The sequence below is a fragment of the Tripterygium wilfordii genome, chromosome 18 (assembly GCF_013401445.1).
Source record: "Tripterygium wilfordii isolate XIE 37 chromosome 18, ASM1340144v1, whole genome shotgun sequence".
NCBI classification, from domain to species: domain Eukaryota; kingdom Viridiplantae; phylum Streptophyta; class Magnoliopsida; order Celastrales; family Celastraceae; genus Tripterygium; species Tripterygium wilfordii.
Genome location: NC_052249.1, coordinates 1935653 through 1949119, shown reverse-complemented (window position 1 = coordinate 1949119; position 13467 = coordinate 1935653). Strand labels below are relative to the sequence as shown.

Here is a 13467-nt window from a genome sequence, read left to right as displayed (position 1 = left end):
AAATAATAAAAAGAAAGTATGTAAGATTTTGAATCTAATGCTGTGTTTTTTGTTGAATAAAAAAATCAAACTAATTAAAGAAAATGTGTGAGAAATCTTAGTGGTTTTAAACTGTTGGATGCAAAGTGTGCCATTAGATGCATGTGCGGCAGAGCAGATTCAATAACGTCGACGGAGATGGCGGAGAATGTAGTAGCCGAGACTGATTATGTTCCAAAAATGAAGAAGGCTCGCACAGCATTGAAGCGTGGAAGATATAAAGGCGTGCGAAGAAGGCCATGGGGGACCTACGCGGCGGAGATTTGGAACCCGAAGGAGAACGGCAGTAGAACTTGGATCGGGACCTACGAGACTCCTGACGATGCGGCTCTGGCTTATGACAAAGCCGCTTTCGAAATGCCTGGCTCGAAAGCTAAGCTCAATTTCCCACATTTGCTTGGCTCAGAAGGATATGAGCCAACAAGAATGACGAATAAGCGCCGTTCGATGAAGCCTTCCGTGACGTCGTCTCATTCATCTTCTTCAGCAGCGCAGACCGAGAATGATGCTGAATCTCAATTGAAGCCGAAGCGGATGTTGAACCAAATAGCCTCAGCGGCTCCAGCCACGTTGGAGAAGCTAAAACAAATTATCCATGCATGATGCACAAATGGGATGACAAGACAAAATCAATACATTAATTACCAACTTATTTACTGGATTTACTGATTTAGAAATAACAAGGTGTATATATATAATTACATATATAAATAGTAAGTTTGGAGACTTTACGAGGAAGGTATATATATTGATTTGCATGCATGGGCTCTCAGCATGTGAATAATAAGTTGGACAAGACACTTTTGATTTGCAAACATTAAGTTTTCTTATCTTAGTTACAAAATCTTAAACCTTAGGGCATCTGTATCAGTTTATCTTAACAGATTCCCTAAAATACAGACAAAATGTCACTGTTCCCTATTTTATAGATTCTCTATCCAACAAACCATGCATCAGATTACCTATCATATTTTTTACTTCCTTAAAATAATATTTCTTTCTCTTTCCTTTATTTATTCCATTAACTTTTATAAATAAGAAACCAAATAATTGTTTTTATCAATAATCAAATACATATTGATGACCCGATAATAAAAAAAATTAATATGAATTAATTTATTGAAAAATAAAAAATAATTATTGATGACATATTTTTGTCTCCCAACAAAATTCACATGGCTACAGTCTTCATATACCACTCCCCACAAAATTCACGTTGCTACAGTCCTCACCTACCACTCCCCACAAAATTCACGTTGCTACAGTTTTTACCTACCACTCCCCCCATAAAATTCACATGGCTACACCATAATTTTCACCTACCATGGTATGTTGAAGAAACTCTTTTCCAGCATGTCGTAACTTTTTGGTCCGTCCCTTGAATTGCATCCAAGGATGTGTTTAGCCATGCTGAGACTAGAGCTAGATCTTCTTGGGTGGAAAAGTTCCCAAGCCGTGGATTTTTTTTTGGCTTCCCACTTTGCTCGACTTGTATGGGTGTTTGTTCTTCAGTGGTGTGCTCCAATTGTGAACCTCCCAATGACATCTCATCAAGAATAGTATCAAAAAAACAATTGGCACTGCTATTTGAATTCATTCCTGTCAAACAAATCAAACTCAATAGCACAAGATATTTCCTATCAATCTAGAGCATTCTAGGCTTAAAAAAGGTCAATTAAGAATCCAAATATGCAACTTCCTTCGATATATACAGATACAATTGATTATATAGCAATCACAATGCATTGATGTAATTTCCACACACTTATCAATGTCTCTCCCCTCAAACAAAGTTTGGCAAATACTTCAGCAATTCTTCATCATATGGTATTCATCAATGTCCAACACATTATGTATCACAAAGGAAAAAATAAAAGCATATCCACATCAGTAATTGAGTTCAAGTAGGATCACGAAAAACCAATATCATGAAAACCAAAAATAAACCACATAAAGGGCAAAAAAAATATCACATAGCATATCATGAAAATACCCATATGAAGTCAGACCCATTGCAAAACTCAAAACCCAGGAATACCCACCAACCAAAAACAAATCAATCCCGACATCACTCCCTTCTTCATGAACAATCACCTAAATTCCACAAATTCCACATGACAAGGAACAGGGAAAGCAAAATTGAAAAACAAGCAAAATGGAACTCTATGATACAAGCGGGAAGAGGGGAGAAGAATACCTAATCGGCAACAATCGATTATCACCAGAGTTAGTCGGCGACGTTAGAGAAGAAAATCAACAAAAACTCGTAGAGGAAGTGAACCGTCACAGAATATGAGAGAGAGAAGAACCGTGTCGCAGGGCATGAAAGAGAAAAGTCAAAGGAAAAAACAGTATTTTATTCTTAGATAACTAAACAGTGGTTCCCTACATCTAGGGAACCACTGTTCAAGTTACCTAGTTTAGATAACCACTAGGTAATCTGATGCAAGCTTGTTTTTGACTAGTTCTCTATATTTGTTCTCTATTTTAGGGAAAGAACCATGTTTAGATAATTTGATGTGGATACCCTTAGACATCAACTCTAATCAAGTACAAACATTCGTTAAACTTGTCTGCCGGTTCCAAGAATAAAGTTACAAAGGACCTTGGGGGCACGTGCCCCTTGATTTTGACAAAGAAAATACTGTAGGTTACATGCATGTAAGTTCGCTATGAGCGTGATATTTCCAGTTTCAGAGCAAAATCATGGAAACACGGAGAGAAAAAGTAGCATACCCGAAGAGAAAACGATACAAGAAAATCAACGACTACGAGCGTGAGATGGGCAAAGGAGAGCGATTGAGCGAGATATTGATTTTACCGTCGATTTGAAACATGTGAGACACTAGCAGCGGAGATTAGGGTCGTGAATAAGAAGTGCATGAGAACTTGGATCGACACATATGAGATGCCTGAGGATGCTGTAAAAATACCACATCGGTTGGGTGATGTCTAACCATGTGATATATAAGCTTGCCCAAGTCAAAGCGGACAATATCTGTGATGTGTGTGGGGGCTCGGGATTTTCAACATGATATCGGAGCATGTCTCGGTCCAGTTAAGAAACTGGCCTAACCTCTACCTATCCACTTGTTGGGTCTAGCATAACCCCGCCCACAAGTGCAGGGGAGTGTAAGAATACCACATCGGTTGGGTGATGTCCAACTATGTGGTATATAAGCTTGCCCAAGTCCCTACCACACACAAGAGGTCTTTTCCCTCGTTAAGTGAGTTGGGTCTTTGACCCACTTGCTAACTAGGGAGAAACAAAGTCGTACAGATAAAAAACAAAGCCGTGTAGATCCGATGTATCCACTAAAATCGGACAACAGAAAGCAGACAACATCTATTATGTGTGTGGCCTCGGGATTTTCAACAGATGCAGCTCTGACTTATGCCAAAGCAGCGTTCAAAATGTGCGGCTCGAAAGCTATATATGCTCAATTTCCCACATTTGCTTGGCTCAGAAGGATATGAGCCAACAAGAGTGACGAATAAGCGTCGTAGGATGAAGCCTTCTGTGACATCGTCTAATTCCTCAAATATCTTGTTTTATTTTTTTAAAAAAAAACTATCCAAATAAAGGAATTAGAAGAAAACCTCATTTTTGATCTCTTCCATTCCTTCCCCAAATCTTTGAATCCAAACACACTCTTGGAGTGTGGACTTGGGCTTAATGTTTAGGAGTATTGCATGGGTCGTTGGATTTTGGAATTTCGGCCTTTTAAGTAACAAGTGGATTGGGCAGTGGACACTTGTTTTCTTTGGGCCTTAATTAATCTAAAAGTTACATAACATGATTTCAACTAATTTAATCAAAACTGTTGAAGTTTTCACATTGGCATATTAACTAGTGTTATTTTTACCAGACTGTGCCGGCCAGTTGAAATGTTGAATCATAAAATCGGTGAACGGGTTACCACGCCGGCATGATTTAGTTAAAATACCAATTGTTGAACCGTGCTGGTAAAACCAGTTAGTTTTTTAAAATTTTTTGAATTTTATTTTTTAAATTAAACCTGGGATTTGATTGATAATCCGCTGATTGTACCATTAACCTAGTCCCTTGCCTGGGTTGATGTTCGACATGATTTTTATATTATTAATCTTACCAATTATCTAATTTAAGGAAAAAAAAGTAAAGTAAATGCATTACTCATCAAGTCGCACATAGTTCAGGGTGTCGGGGCTCTACTGGGCTCAAATAATTTTTTAAATTATATTTATATTTTGATCGATTTTACGAATCCAAAGATATATATTTTTTGTTCGAAACAAAAATCAAATTCAACATGAAAATTGTGTGTAATATTTTTTTTTATTTATATTCAATGGTCTAGAATTGTCTTACACTTTTTTATATTGAATTTGATTTTTGTTTCGAACAAAATTTATATCGTTGGATCCGTAACACCAATCAAAATATAAAATTTATTTTCAAAATATTTAAAAAAATTTGTGAGTCCCATAAACAAATTACAGAGGGGGCTCCTGTAAAAAATTTACAACAGCCCCCCTTGTCATCCATATTTTATAACTTCCTCTTTTTTTTGAATTTTGCATAAAAGAAATTACAAGGTACAATCATGTGTAACCAAAGGAAGAGTATAGGGAATCTTTAATTACTGGCCCAACATAGATATTTGTCAATAATACTCTTTGTGTAGTTTTAATTTAGTAAAAAATGTGCTGTTGGATGTTGTTACATATGGCATTGCATGTGTGTAATGTCTCAATCATGTCATCAATCAATCTAGGACTGTTCTCTCTCTCTCTCTATATATATATATATATACCCCATTTTAAGGACCAATTTGGTTTGGCATTGCATATGTGTAATGTCTCAAACATGTGGTATCCTCATATTGGTTGTATTTATCACAATTCATCCATTTAGATACACTCTAAATATGCAGTGTTGGTTAAATTTCTACATGTTTTGGAGTGTCAAATATTGTTTATTGTGGACAACTAGCACTAGATTTCACCATAAAGTGTACTTTGAAGCACTTGATGTAATGTTTGTAGATGCTCTTAATCTCAAAATTACATAACCATGATTTCACCTAATATAATCCAAACCGTTGAAGTTATCACATTGGCATCTTACCCAGTTATCTAATTTAAGAAAAAAATTAAGGTAAAAGCATTACTTATCTTCAATGATTGAGAAGTATATGGAATCTTCAAATATTGGCCCAACATAGATATTTGTCAATAATACTCTTTGTGTACTGTTGGCTGTTGCTATATATGGGATATTGCAATATGGCATTGCCCATGTGTAATGTCTCAATCTGTCATCAATCAATCTAGAACTGTTCTGTAGATATATATACACCCCCCACTTTTAACGATCAATTTGGTTTGGAATTTCATAAATTGATCATGACAAGACATGAAGGAAACGTTAAAACTGTTAGATTGGTCCTAACCCTAATAATGCCATTTATGGGATACTTTTCAAAACGGTCATAATATTCACCTCTTTGGGGACCACTGATTTGACCCCACGTTCGTACTTAAGATCCGTTTGGTACAAAGTATGTATATGCTAGAGTATACTCTACTAATTTATGCTAGAGTATATGTTATAAAATAAATTATGCATGTGTTTGGTGAAACTAATTTAGAGAAAGAGTATAAACTGTGAATTTATCAATAAGGGTATTAGAGTAGTAGAAAAAAAGTCATATTCATGTAGATATTATGCATAATATTATAATTTTTTCTTTTAAAAAAAGGCTTATGATAAAAAATTTTGTTCAATTCCATGTAGGTAATGCATACATATAGATTAAAAATATAATGAAAAATAAATTATTTTATATGTTTAATATATTTATTATGTTTCCTTCCCCAGATGTGTTTAAAATATAATGTACAAGAAATTATTTTATATGTTTAACACATTATTTTACTATTTTGTTTCCTTCCCCAGATTTCTCTCGATTCTTCTTCTCCCATGGTTGTCGCCTCTCTCACTATTCTCTCTCTGGATCTTCATCTTCTCCCATAGTTTGTCTCACTATTTTCTCTCTCGAATCTTCATGGGAGTGTGCCAGATTGAATCGGCCAGATCAAAGCCGGGTATGGGTGGCTCTAACTTGGGGTGCCAGTGCCGTCGGGATCTACTTACGAAGTCTTGAGAGTTTACGGGCTAGTGCTGGCGGGATCGTGAATGGCAAGGGGTAGAGAGAGAATACGGCATGACGTCTACAAAATACTCTCGTTATGGGAGCGTATATTTTTTTGGCGTAAACGACGACGTATCCGTCACTGTTTCCCACCCATTTTGTATTTTTCGCTAACAGAAAATGTTGGATAACGTCCTATCAAACGGACCCCTAATCATTATTCATAATTGTTCTAGATCGGGCTCCTAAGGAGTAGGGTGCAACGAAGCCAATAGTTATTTTGGTATCAAGTACGGATATATAATAAAATCTCTTGTTTTTGGTCGAGATTATTATTAGAGCTAAATTTATTTAGTTGAGGAATGGAGCGGGGTATTGACACCCCGACTTTTATTATTTGCACTCCATTTTATTGGTTTTGGTCGAGGCATGAATTCCAAAAAATAAAAACCCATTTTTTTGGTTTGTGATTATGTGGTTGTCGTATTTTTTTTTTTGATATTTTAATTAATTAAATCTTCAAAGTATTCATTTTTATTTTTTCTTTTAAATTCTTATAAACATTTTTTTAATTAGTTTCATTTGAGATGAAATATTTATCATACTATTATATGTTTTTCTTTTATATTTTTTATTTTAAATTAATCAATTTTTTGTCAATCTTTTTGATATTTGATATTAAGTTAGACATCTAAAGCAATAAATAGAGTATAGCGTTCGCTCTTGATGGTTTAGAATTGTTTAACTCTATCCGTGGACGAACTTTTCATATTTTTGTCCAAGTTCAAACAAAACTTTCTCTTTTGAATCATTTTTGCATGAAATGTACTGTTGAGCCTGAAGTAGTTAGTTAGACATCTAAGAACAATAAATAGAGTACAATCATTCATTTTGATTGTTTGAAATTGCTCAACTCTCTTCATGAATGAATTTTTCACGTTTTTATCTAATTTTGAACGTACAAAACTCGGTCTTTCAGAATTATTTTTCGTATAAAAAGTACTACGGAGCCTAAATTAGAAAATTAGATATCTAATAACAATAAACAAAGTAAAACAGTCTACTTTAATATAAACCTTCAGATTAATATTCAAGTTTTGACTCCACATTCAATCAATCATATAAACCTTCAGATTTTTTTTTCTTCATAAATCAGAATTTATACAAAATCACAAAAATTTTACAAGGGATCCACTGAAGCAGCCTCTTACAACATCAACTTCTAGAAACAAATCAGAACCAAATAATATTGCAGTATTATTATCATTATTATTACTATTAGGGATAAGTATGGATTTGACCCCTCTACTTTGTTCTTTGGATCAAAAAGACCCTTAAACTTTGTTTTGGATCAAAAAGACCCTTACACTTTGAAGAATGGTATAAATAAACTCTTCCGTCAATCTCCCGTTAAAACACATCAAGATGTGGCAGTTAAGTGTAATTCTTTTTTATTTTTTATTTCCTACGTGGCGTACATACGAACGTAACCTATAAGATGATGACACGTGGTTAATTTTTTAACTTATGATTTATTTTTTATTTCCTACGTGGCGTACAAAGAATTACTAATTAAAAAATCTGAAAATAACTTCATCTTCTCCGGCATAAAAGTTTGATCTCCGGCAAGAGGGTTTACAAAGTCAAACCATGCCATTTTGTTTTAGATTCCAATGACAACAAAGAACAATCAACCCAGTTTAAAAGCTTTCATGTTACCCAAAACCAATCAAATCCAACAAAGGTATCAACTTTTGTATCTGGGTTTCATTTTTTTTGTTTTCTACAGAGATATGATGCCCTACACAATTAATTCCATTTCAGATCTTGGATGTGGATCCGGATCTTAAACCAAAATGGAAACCCAGATCTTAAATCCTCCACACAGATCTTAACCAAAATCGAAACCCATAACCGAAATCGAAACCCATATCTTAAACCCTCCACACATATCTTAACCAAAATCGAAACCTAGATCTTAAACCCTCAACACAGCCATTGCATATGGATCCGAAAGTCGCTTCATTTCAAGAATCGTTTGGCGCAACAGAAATTTGCGTCTGTTTTGGGAGCAACATAAACAAGAAGAACAAAAGAAAGAGCAGAATGAGAAGATATTGTTTTTTAATGATAGCCATGTAATCTTTTACACCTAATTTTAATTTTTTACAAATAAATGTCACGTCAGATAATTTGTGCCAAATCAGCATTTTTTAACGGGTGTTTAACCGAAGGGCTAACATGTACCATTCTATAAGTACAAGAGTCTTTTTGATCAAAAACAAAGTTGAAGGGCCTTTTTGATCCAAAGAGCAAAATAAAGGGGTCAAATCCATACTTATCCCTTACTATTATTAGTGGTATCCTATAATGTAGGAGAGTAGTGTTGTGTTTGTGTTTTGGGGGGGGGGGGGGGTTCTCCATTTTCCCTATGGCTGTCTGTGAATGAATGAAGCTTTCACATTAGCTATTGATCATCTCTTGTCAATTTTGGTTTTTGTCTCTGCTCAAGTCATCCAGCTAGCTAGAGTGTTGTTCTTTTTTTTTTGTTTTGGCTTGTCCTTTGGTTGGGGTGGTGTCCTTGTTATATCTCGTACGCTTGGTGGTCCGTGGTCACCACTGATTCCTTGGGTATGCCATTTGGTTGGAGGTATTGGTATCCTTCTTTAAGTGCATCTCGTATTCTGTAATTTTCGCGAAGCATTTTATTTTTATTTTTTAGAATTTATCCACAGATTAAATTCTAATCTCTTATCTCTTGTGAGAAATGAAATTTAATTTCGTTTCGAAATTGCGCTCATAAAAAAGTTTTAGTTCTTTTCTGATTTTGGATTTTCCCTCTACTATAAATATTCCATTGGTGGATGACTTCCAAAACACACAAAAAATACTCTCTCTCAAATTTATTAATGAAGCAAAATCGATTTGTAGTTTTTATTTTTTGTAAAAATCTTGATATATATGTATACCAATGGCACATATAAAAGAACACTAGTCACGCATAAGGTTGTCTATGAAAATACAATTCATTCATGGTAGCTTAATAGTCTTGTAGTTCTAGATATGGGGGAAGAATCGAAATGACCCCTAAACTTTGATGACTCAGTCGAGTCAGCCTCTGAACTTTATTTCGGATCAAACAAACCTTTGAACTTTGATGAATACCCTTCATTATGTGTTTATGGCACCCTCCACCCCAACATACTCAGGAGTTTATTTGACCCAAAATAAAATTCAGGGGCTGACTCGACTGAGTCATCAAAGTTTAGGGGTCATTTCGATTCTTCTCCCTTCTAGATATATATTTTTTCAAAAAAAATTCTTGATTTTAACACGCACACTTGTCTCTTGCTCAATGTATAGTGTTTCAAGACCACTTGATATATTTTCGCCAGCTAGGCATGAATACACATCACAACATGATTTTTTTTATGTAATAATTGTATAACATGATTTACTATTGCTGTACGTGAAGACTTGAATAAGTAATTTTTTAAATTCTATTTTTAGAAATTCTCCAATTTTAGAAGCATACATATATGGAAATCAATTAAATGACAATGACCCACATCAAGCCTTTATTATATAAATCCTGTCACCTATTCACTAAACCAGCTCACATCAACACATTGAGAGAGAGAGAGAGAGAGAGAGAGAGAGAGAATTAGGTGGCTGGCCGCTAGACATGGATAACATGAGTTATAGTCCAGAGCTAGACTTTGATGTGGGTGCCTTGGAATTCTTTCTCTCAGACAATTTCTTCCAAACTCCTCCAACCACCTTCGAGGAGGCTAACAATTACAATGTCACCACCGCCACCGCCACAGTGGACGATCTTTTATACGACGATTTTGTGCCATTACAGTTTGAATGTTCAGAAATCAATGCCATGTGCAATGATACCAGCGCCGTCGTTACTTACGAAGATAATATAGTGCCATTAGATGCATGTGCGGCGGAGCAGAATCAATCAAGGTCGACGGAGATGCCTGAGAATGTTGTAGCCGAGCCTGATTATGCTCCAAAAGTGAAGAAGGCTCGCGCAGCAGCATCGAAGCATGAAAGATATAAAGGCGTGCGAAGAAGGCCATGGGGGACCTACGCGGCGGAGATTAGGGACCCGAAGAAGAACGGCGGTAGAACTTGGATCGGGACCTACGAGACTCCCGAGGATGCGGCTCTGGCTTATGACAAAGCCGCTTTCGAAATGCGCGGCTCGAAAGCTAAGCTCAATTTCCCACGTTTGCTTGGCGTAGAAGGATATGAGCCAACAAGAGTGACGAATAAGCGCCGTTCGACGAAGCCTTTCGTGAGGTCATCTTCTTCAACGGTACAGACTGAGAATATTAATGCTGATTCTGATCAATCGAAGCCAAAGCAGAGGTTGAATCAAATAGCCTCGGCGGCTCCAGCCATGTTGGAGAAGCTAAAACAAATTATCCATGCATGATGCATAAATGGGATGCGTTGATGTTTGAATATATTTAAAAGAATTTTATGTGTGTTTTGAACATAAGATGAAGGGTAGGACAGTGGTTAATGTTTTGGGAATTGTATCCTAGACTCAAGTTTCAATCCTACTCTATTATATATATCAAAAGATGGGTCTTGGAGCCTTGGAACTTTTGATTTCTAAACTGCTTATTAAATTTTTTTCCCACCTTCTAAATAACAGTTTTTATTTTGTTATAATTGTAAAACATATTTTCTTGTATTTATTAAAACAGAACATTACGTCGATTTGAGGAGTCACGTCGTTCTGATTTTTTTTCGATAAAGAGACTTATTTTTTCAAGTATTATAAATAGAAGGAAGGACGATTCGCTATGAGATAGACAATTTTGAGAAAGACAGAAATGAGTATTGGAATTCTTGGTGTTTTTGTGGGTAGAGATCACTGACAGAGATTCTAAATTGTTTTATCCTGGAGACGACGTTGCTCTATACTGCTAGCACAAAATTCAGAGACAAAGCCATGAAATCATCTTAAAGAGAACGACCTAATTTGTGACTCAGCCATCATTTCAAACTTGGTTCAATTTTTCTAATTTGCAAAATTTTGAGGTAATATTTAATCAGTTTTTTATGGTAGTGCTTCAAGAGGATGACAAGACAAAATCAATACATTAATTACTGATGCAGATCGAAATATTTATTTTAAATTTTTTATTTTGGTATCTAAGGAAGTTTATTGTTTGTGAAATAATTAGTAGTATTTTTTAAGAGTCAAATATATTTTTTATTAGGAGTAATTTTATTTATTCACTTTTAAGTATTTGTTTTTCATTAAAAGTGTATAGGGTTTGATTAGGGTTTCATTTCATTTACCATTATTTATTGAATTTAGAAACAACAAGGTGTATATATATATATAAAGGTACATATATAACTAGTAAGATTTGGACACTTTTCTAGGAAGGTATCTATTGATTTGCATGCATGGGCTCTCGTCAGCATGTCAATAGTAAGTTTTCTTTAATATTAGTAATTACAAAATCTAAAACTTTACACATTAATTCCAAGTCCAAACACTCTTTAAAGTTTAAACTTGCATGTCGATTCCAAAGATAGAGCTACAGAGGGCATTGGGGGCACGTTTCCCCTAGATTTTGACAAAGAAAATACTATATATACATATAAGTTTATAAATATTAATTATAAACACATGCTGGTCTGATGCTTATATGCATGTAAGTTCGCTATAAGACCCGTTTTCGTCTCTCAAGGGTTGCGCTCCCCCTTTGTTTTTCCCCCTATTTGTCTCTTTATTTGGCCTATTTTGTCTCCTCTTTTACAGTGTTTTTTTTCCCTACTATTTCATGGTCACTCATTTTTTAATAATATATGTATATAATTCAATTAAAATGACTCCAAGTTATATTTACTAGATCGGATGTTAACAAATCACATATAAATAGCTCAAAACAGTTTCGGGGGAGCTACCCCCAAACCCCCCACTGTGCCACCTTTGTTTGAATAATAGGTAATAAATGCATCCCTATACGGAGACACATGATAGGAAAAACCCGAATCTAAAATCCACTCCTCTTGGAGCAAAATTGTGGAATTGTAACTGAAAAAACAAAAGTTGAATCTTCATCTAAGCCAACATTCGCACAACCAATATTTGCCTATGCATTTGTCTTCCCATGATCTTTGAGCTTTGGACAGTCTAACTTGGAATACCAAAATTGATGATAATAGTATCACTTTCACTCTTATTTGATTTATTGCGGCCTTTCCTAGAACCGTCCTTGGTCCTTAACACTTCGAGTTCAAAGATGCCTTGACATCGATCAAGGAGATTGAATTATGTACATATAAAATGGAATTAACAAAAGAATCATATGAGATCGGTAGCGAACAGCGAAGAATAAGAGCTTGGTCCTCTTTGTCAACCTTGACGTTAACATTCTTCAAATCCATGATAATACATTTAAAATTATCAAGGTGTTGTTGTATTGACATATATGCATCCAGCTCGAGGTTATACAACTGTTGCTTCAGATACAACCAGTTCGTGAGAAATTTTGTCATATACAAGCTATCTAGCTTGTCCCATAGCCCCTTGGATGTTTCTTCGTCTACGATCTCCGCAATAGATAATTGAATTGCACTATAGGCCTTCTCGTCCATCATTGCTGCCATCTCTTTGGGTAATTTGGCTGACTCTTCTAAAACCAAAATCTTCTCCTCGTTGTCGTAAAAAGTGTGTGTATCTTGATATGCCACAAACTGAAATCGTTCTCTCTATCAAATTTTTTATCTTAAATTTTGCAAGAGCCATTTTGGATTCAATCTCAAAACCATAGAAGCTCACATGGCACTGTCAAAGAGATGGGTCAATCCAGCACAAAACAACACATTTGTGAGGAATCTAATCTTCTGAGACATGGGAGAGGCTTCAACAATTTCTGAAGTGATGGGTCATGGAAGTTCTTTTGGTTCCTTCTATGCTTCAATGTGCCATTTTTTTTTGTTAGTTTTTGTTAATTTTTGAGATAATCCATCGCAGAACCACACACTTGTGAGGAATCTAATCTTCTAAGATTTTTTTTTTTGAAATAATACTGAGAAATTTGTTTCTCATTGGAATCGAACATTGGACATACATATGTCTAACCTAACCAATTGTCAATCGCGCCACCTCTCGTTGATAATCTTCTGAGACTTGGAGAGGCTTCAATGGCATGTGTATCAACAACTTCTGAAATGGTGGGTCATGAAAGTTCTTTTGGTTCCTTGTCTATATGCTTGAATGTGCCACCTTTTTTTTTTGTAAGTTCTTGTT

At 35.3% G+C, this 13467-nt stretch overlaps 2 protein-coding genes across 2 annotated transcripts; both read left to right on the top strand.

Moving 5' to 3' along the window:
* Positions 1-86: 86 nt before the first annotated feature.
* Positions 87-763, top strand: LOC119984656 (ethylene-responsive transcription factor 13-like). The gene has a single exon (XM_038828717.1). The coding sequence runs from the start codon at positions 142-144 to the stop codon at positions 640-642; it is 501 nt and encodes a 166-aa protein (XP_038684645.1). The 5' UTR covers positions 87-141; the 3' UTR covers positions 643-763.
* Positions 764-9819: 9056 nt separating this feature from the next.
* On the top strand, positions 9820-10803 carry LOC119983289 (ethylene-responsive transcription factor 2-like). Its single transcript, XM_038826949.1, has one exon. It carries the CDS (start codon positions 9862-9864, stop codon positions 10624-10626), a length of 765 nt encoding a protein of 254 aa, XP_038682877.1. The 5' UTR covers positions 9820-9861; the 3' UTR covers positions 10627-10803.
* The last annotated feature ends 2664 nt before the right edge of the window (positions 10804-13467 follow it).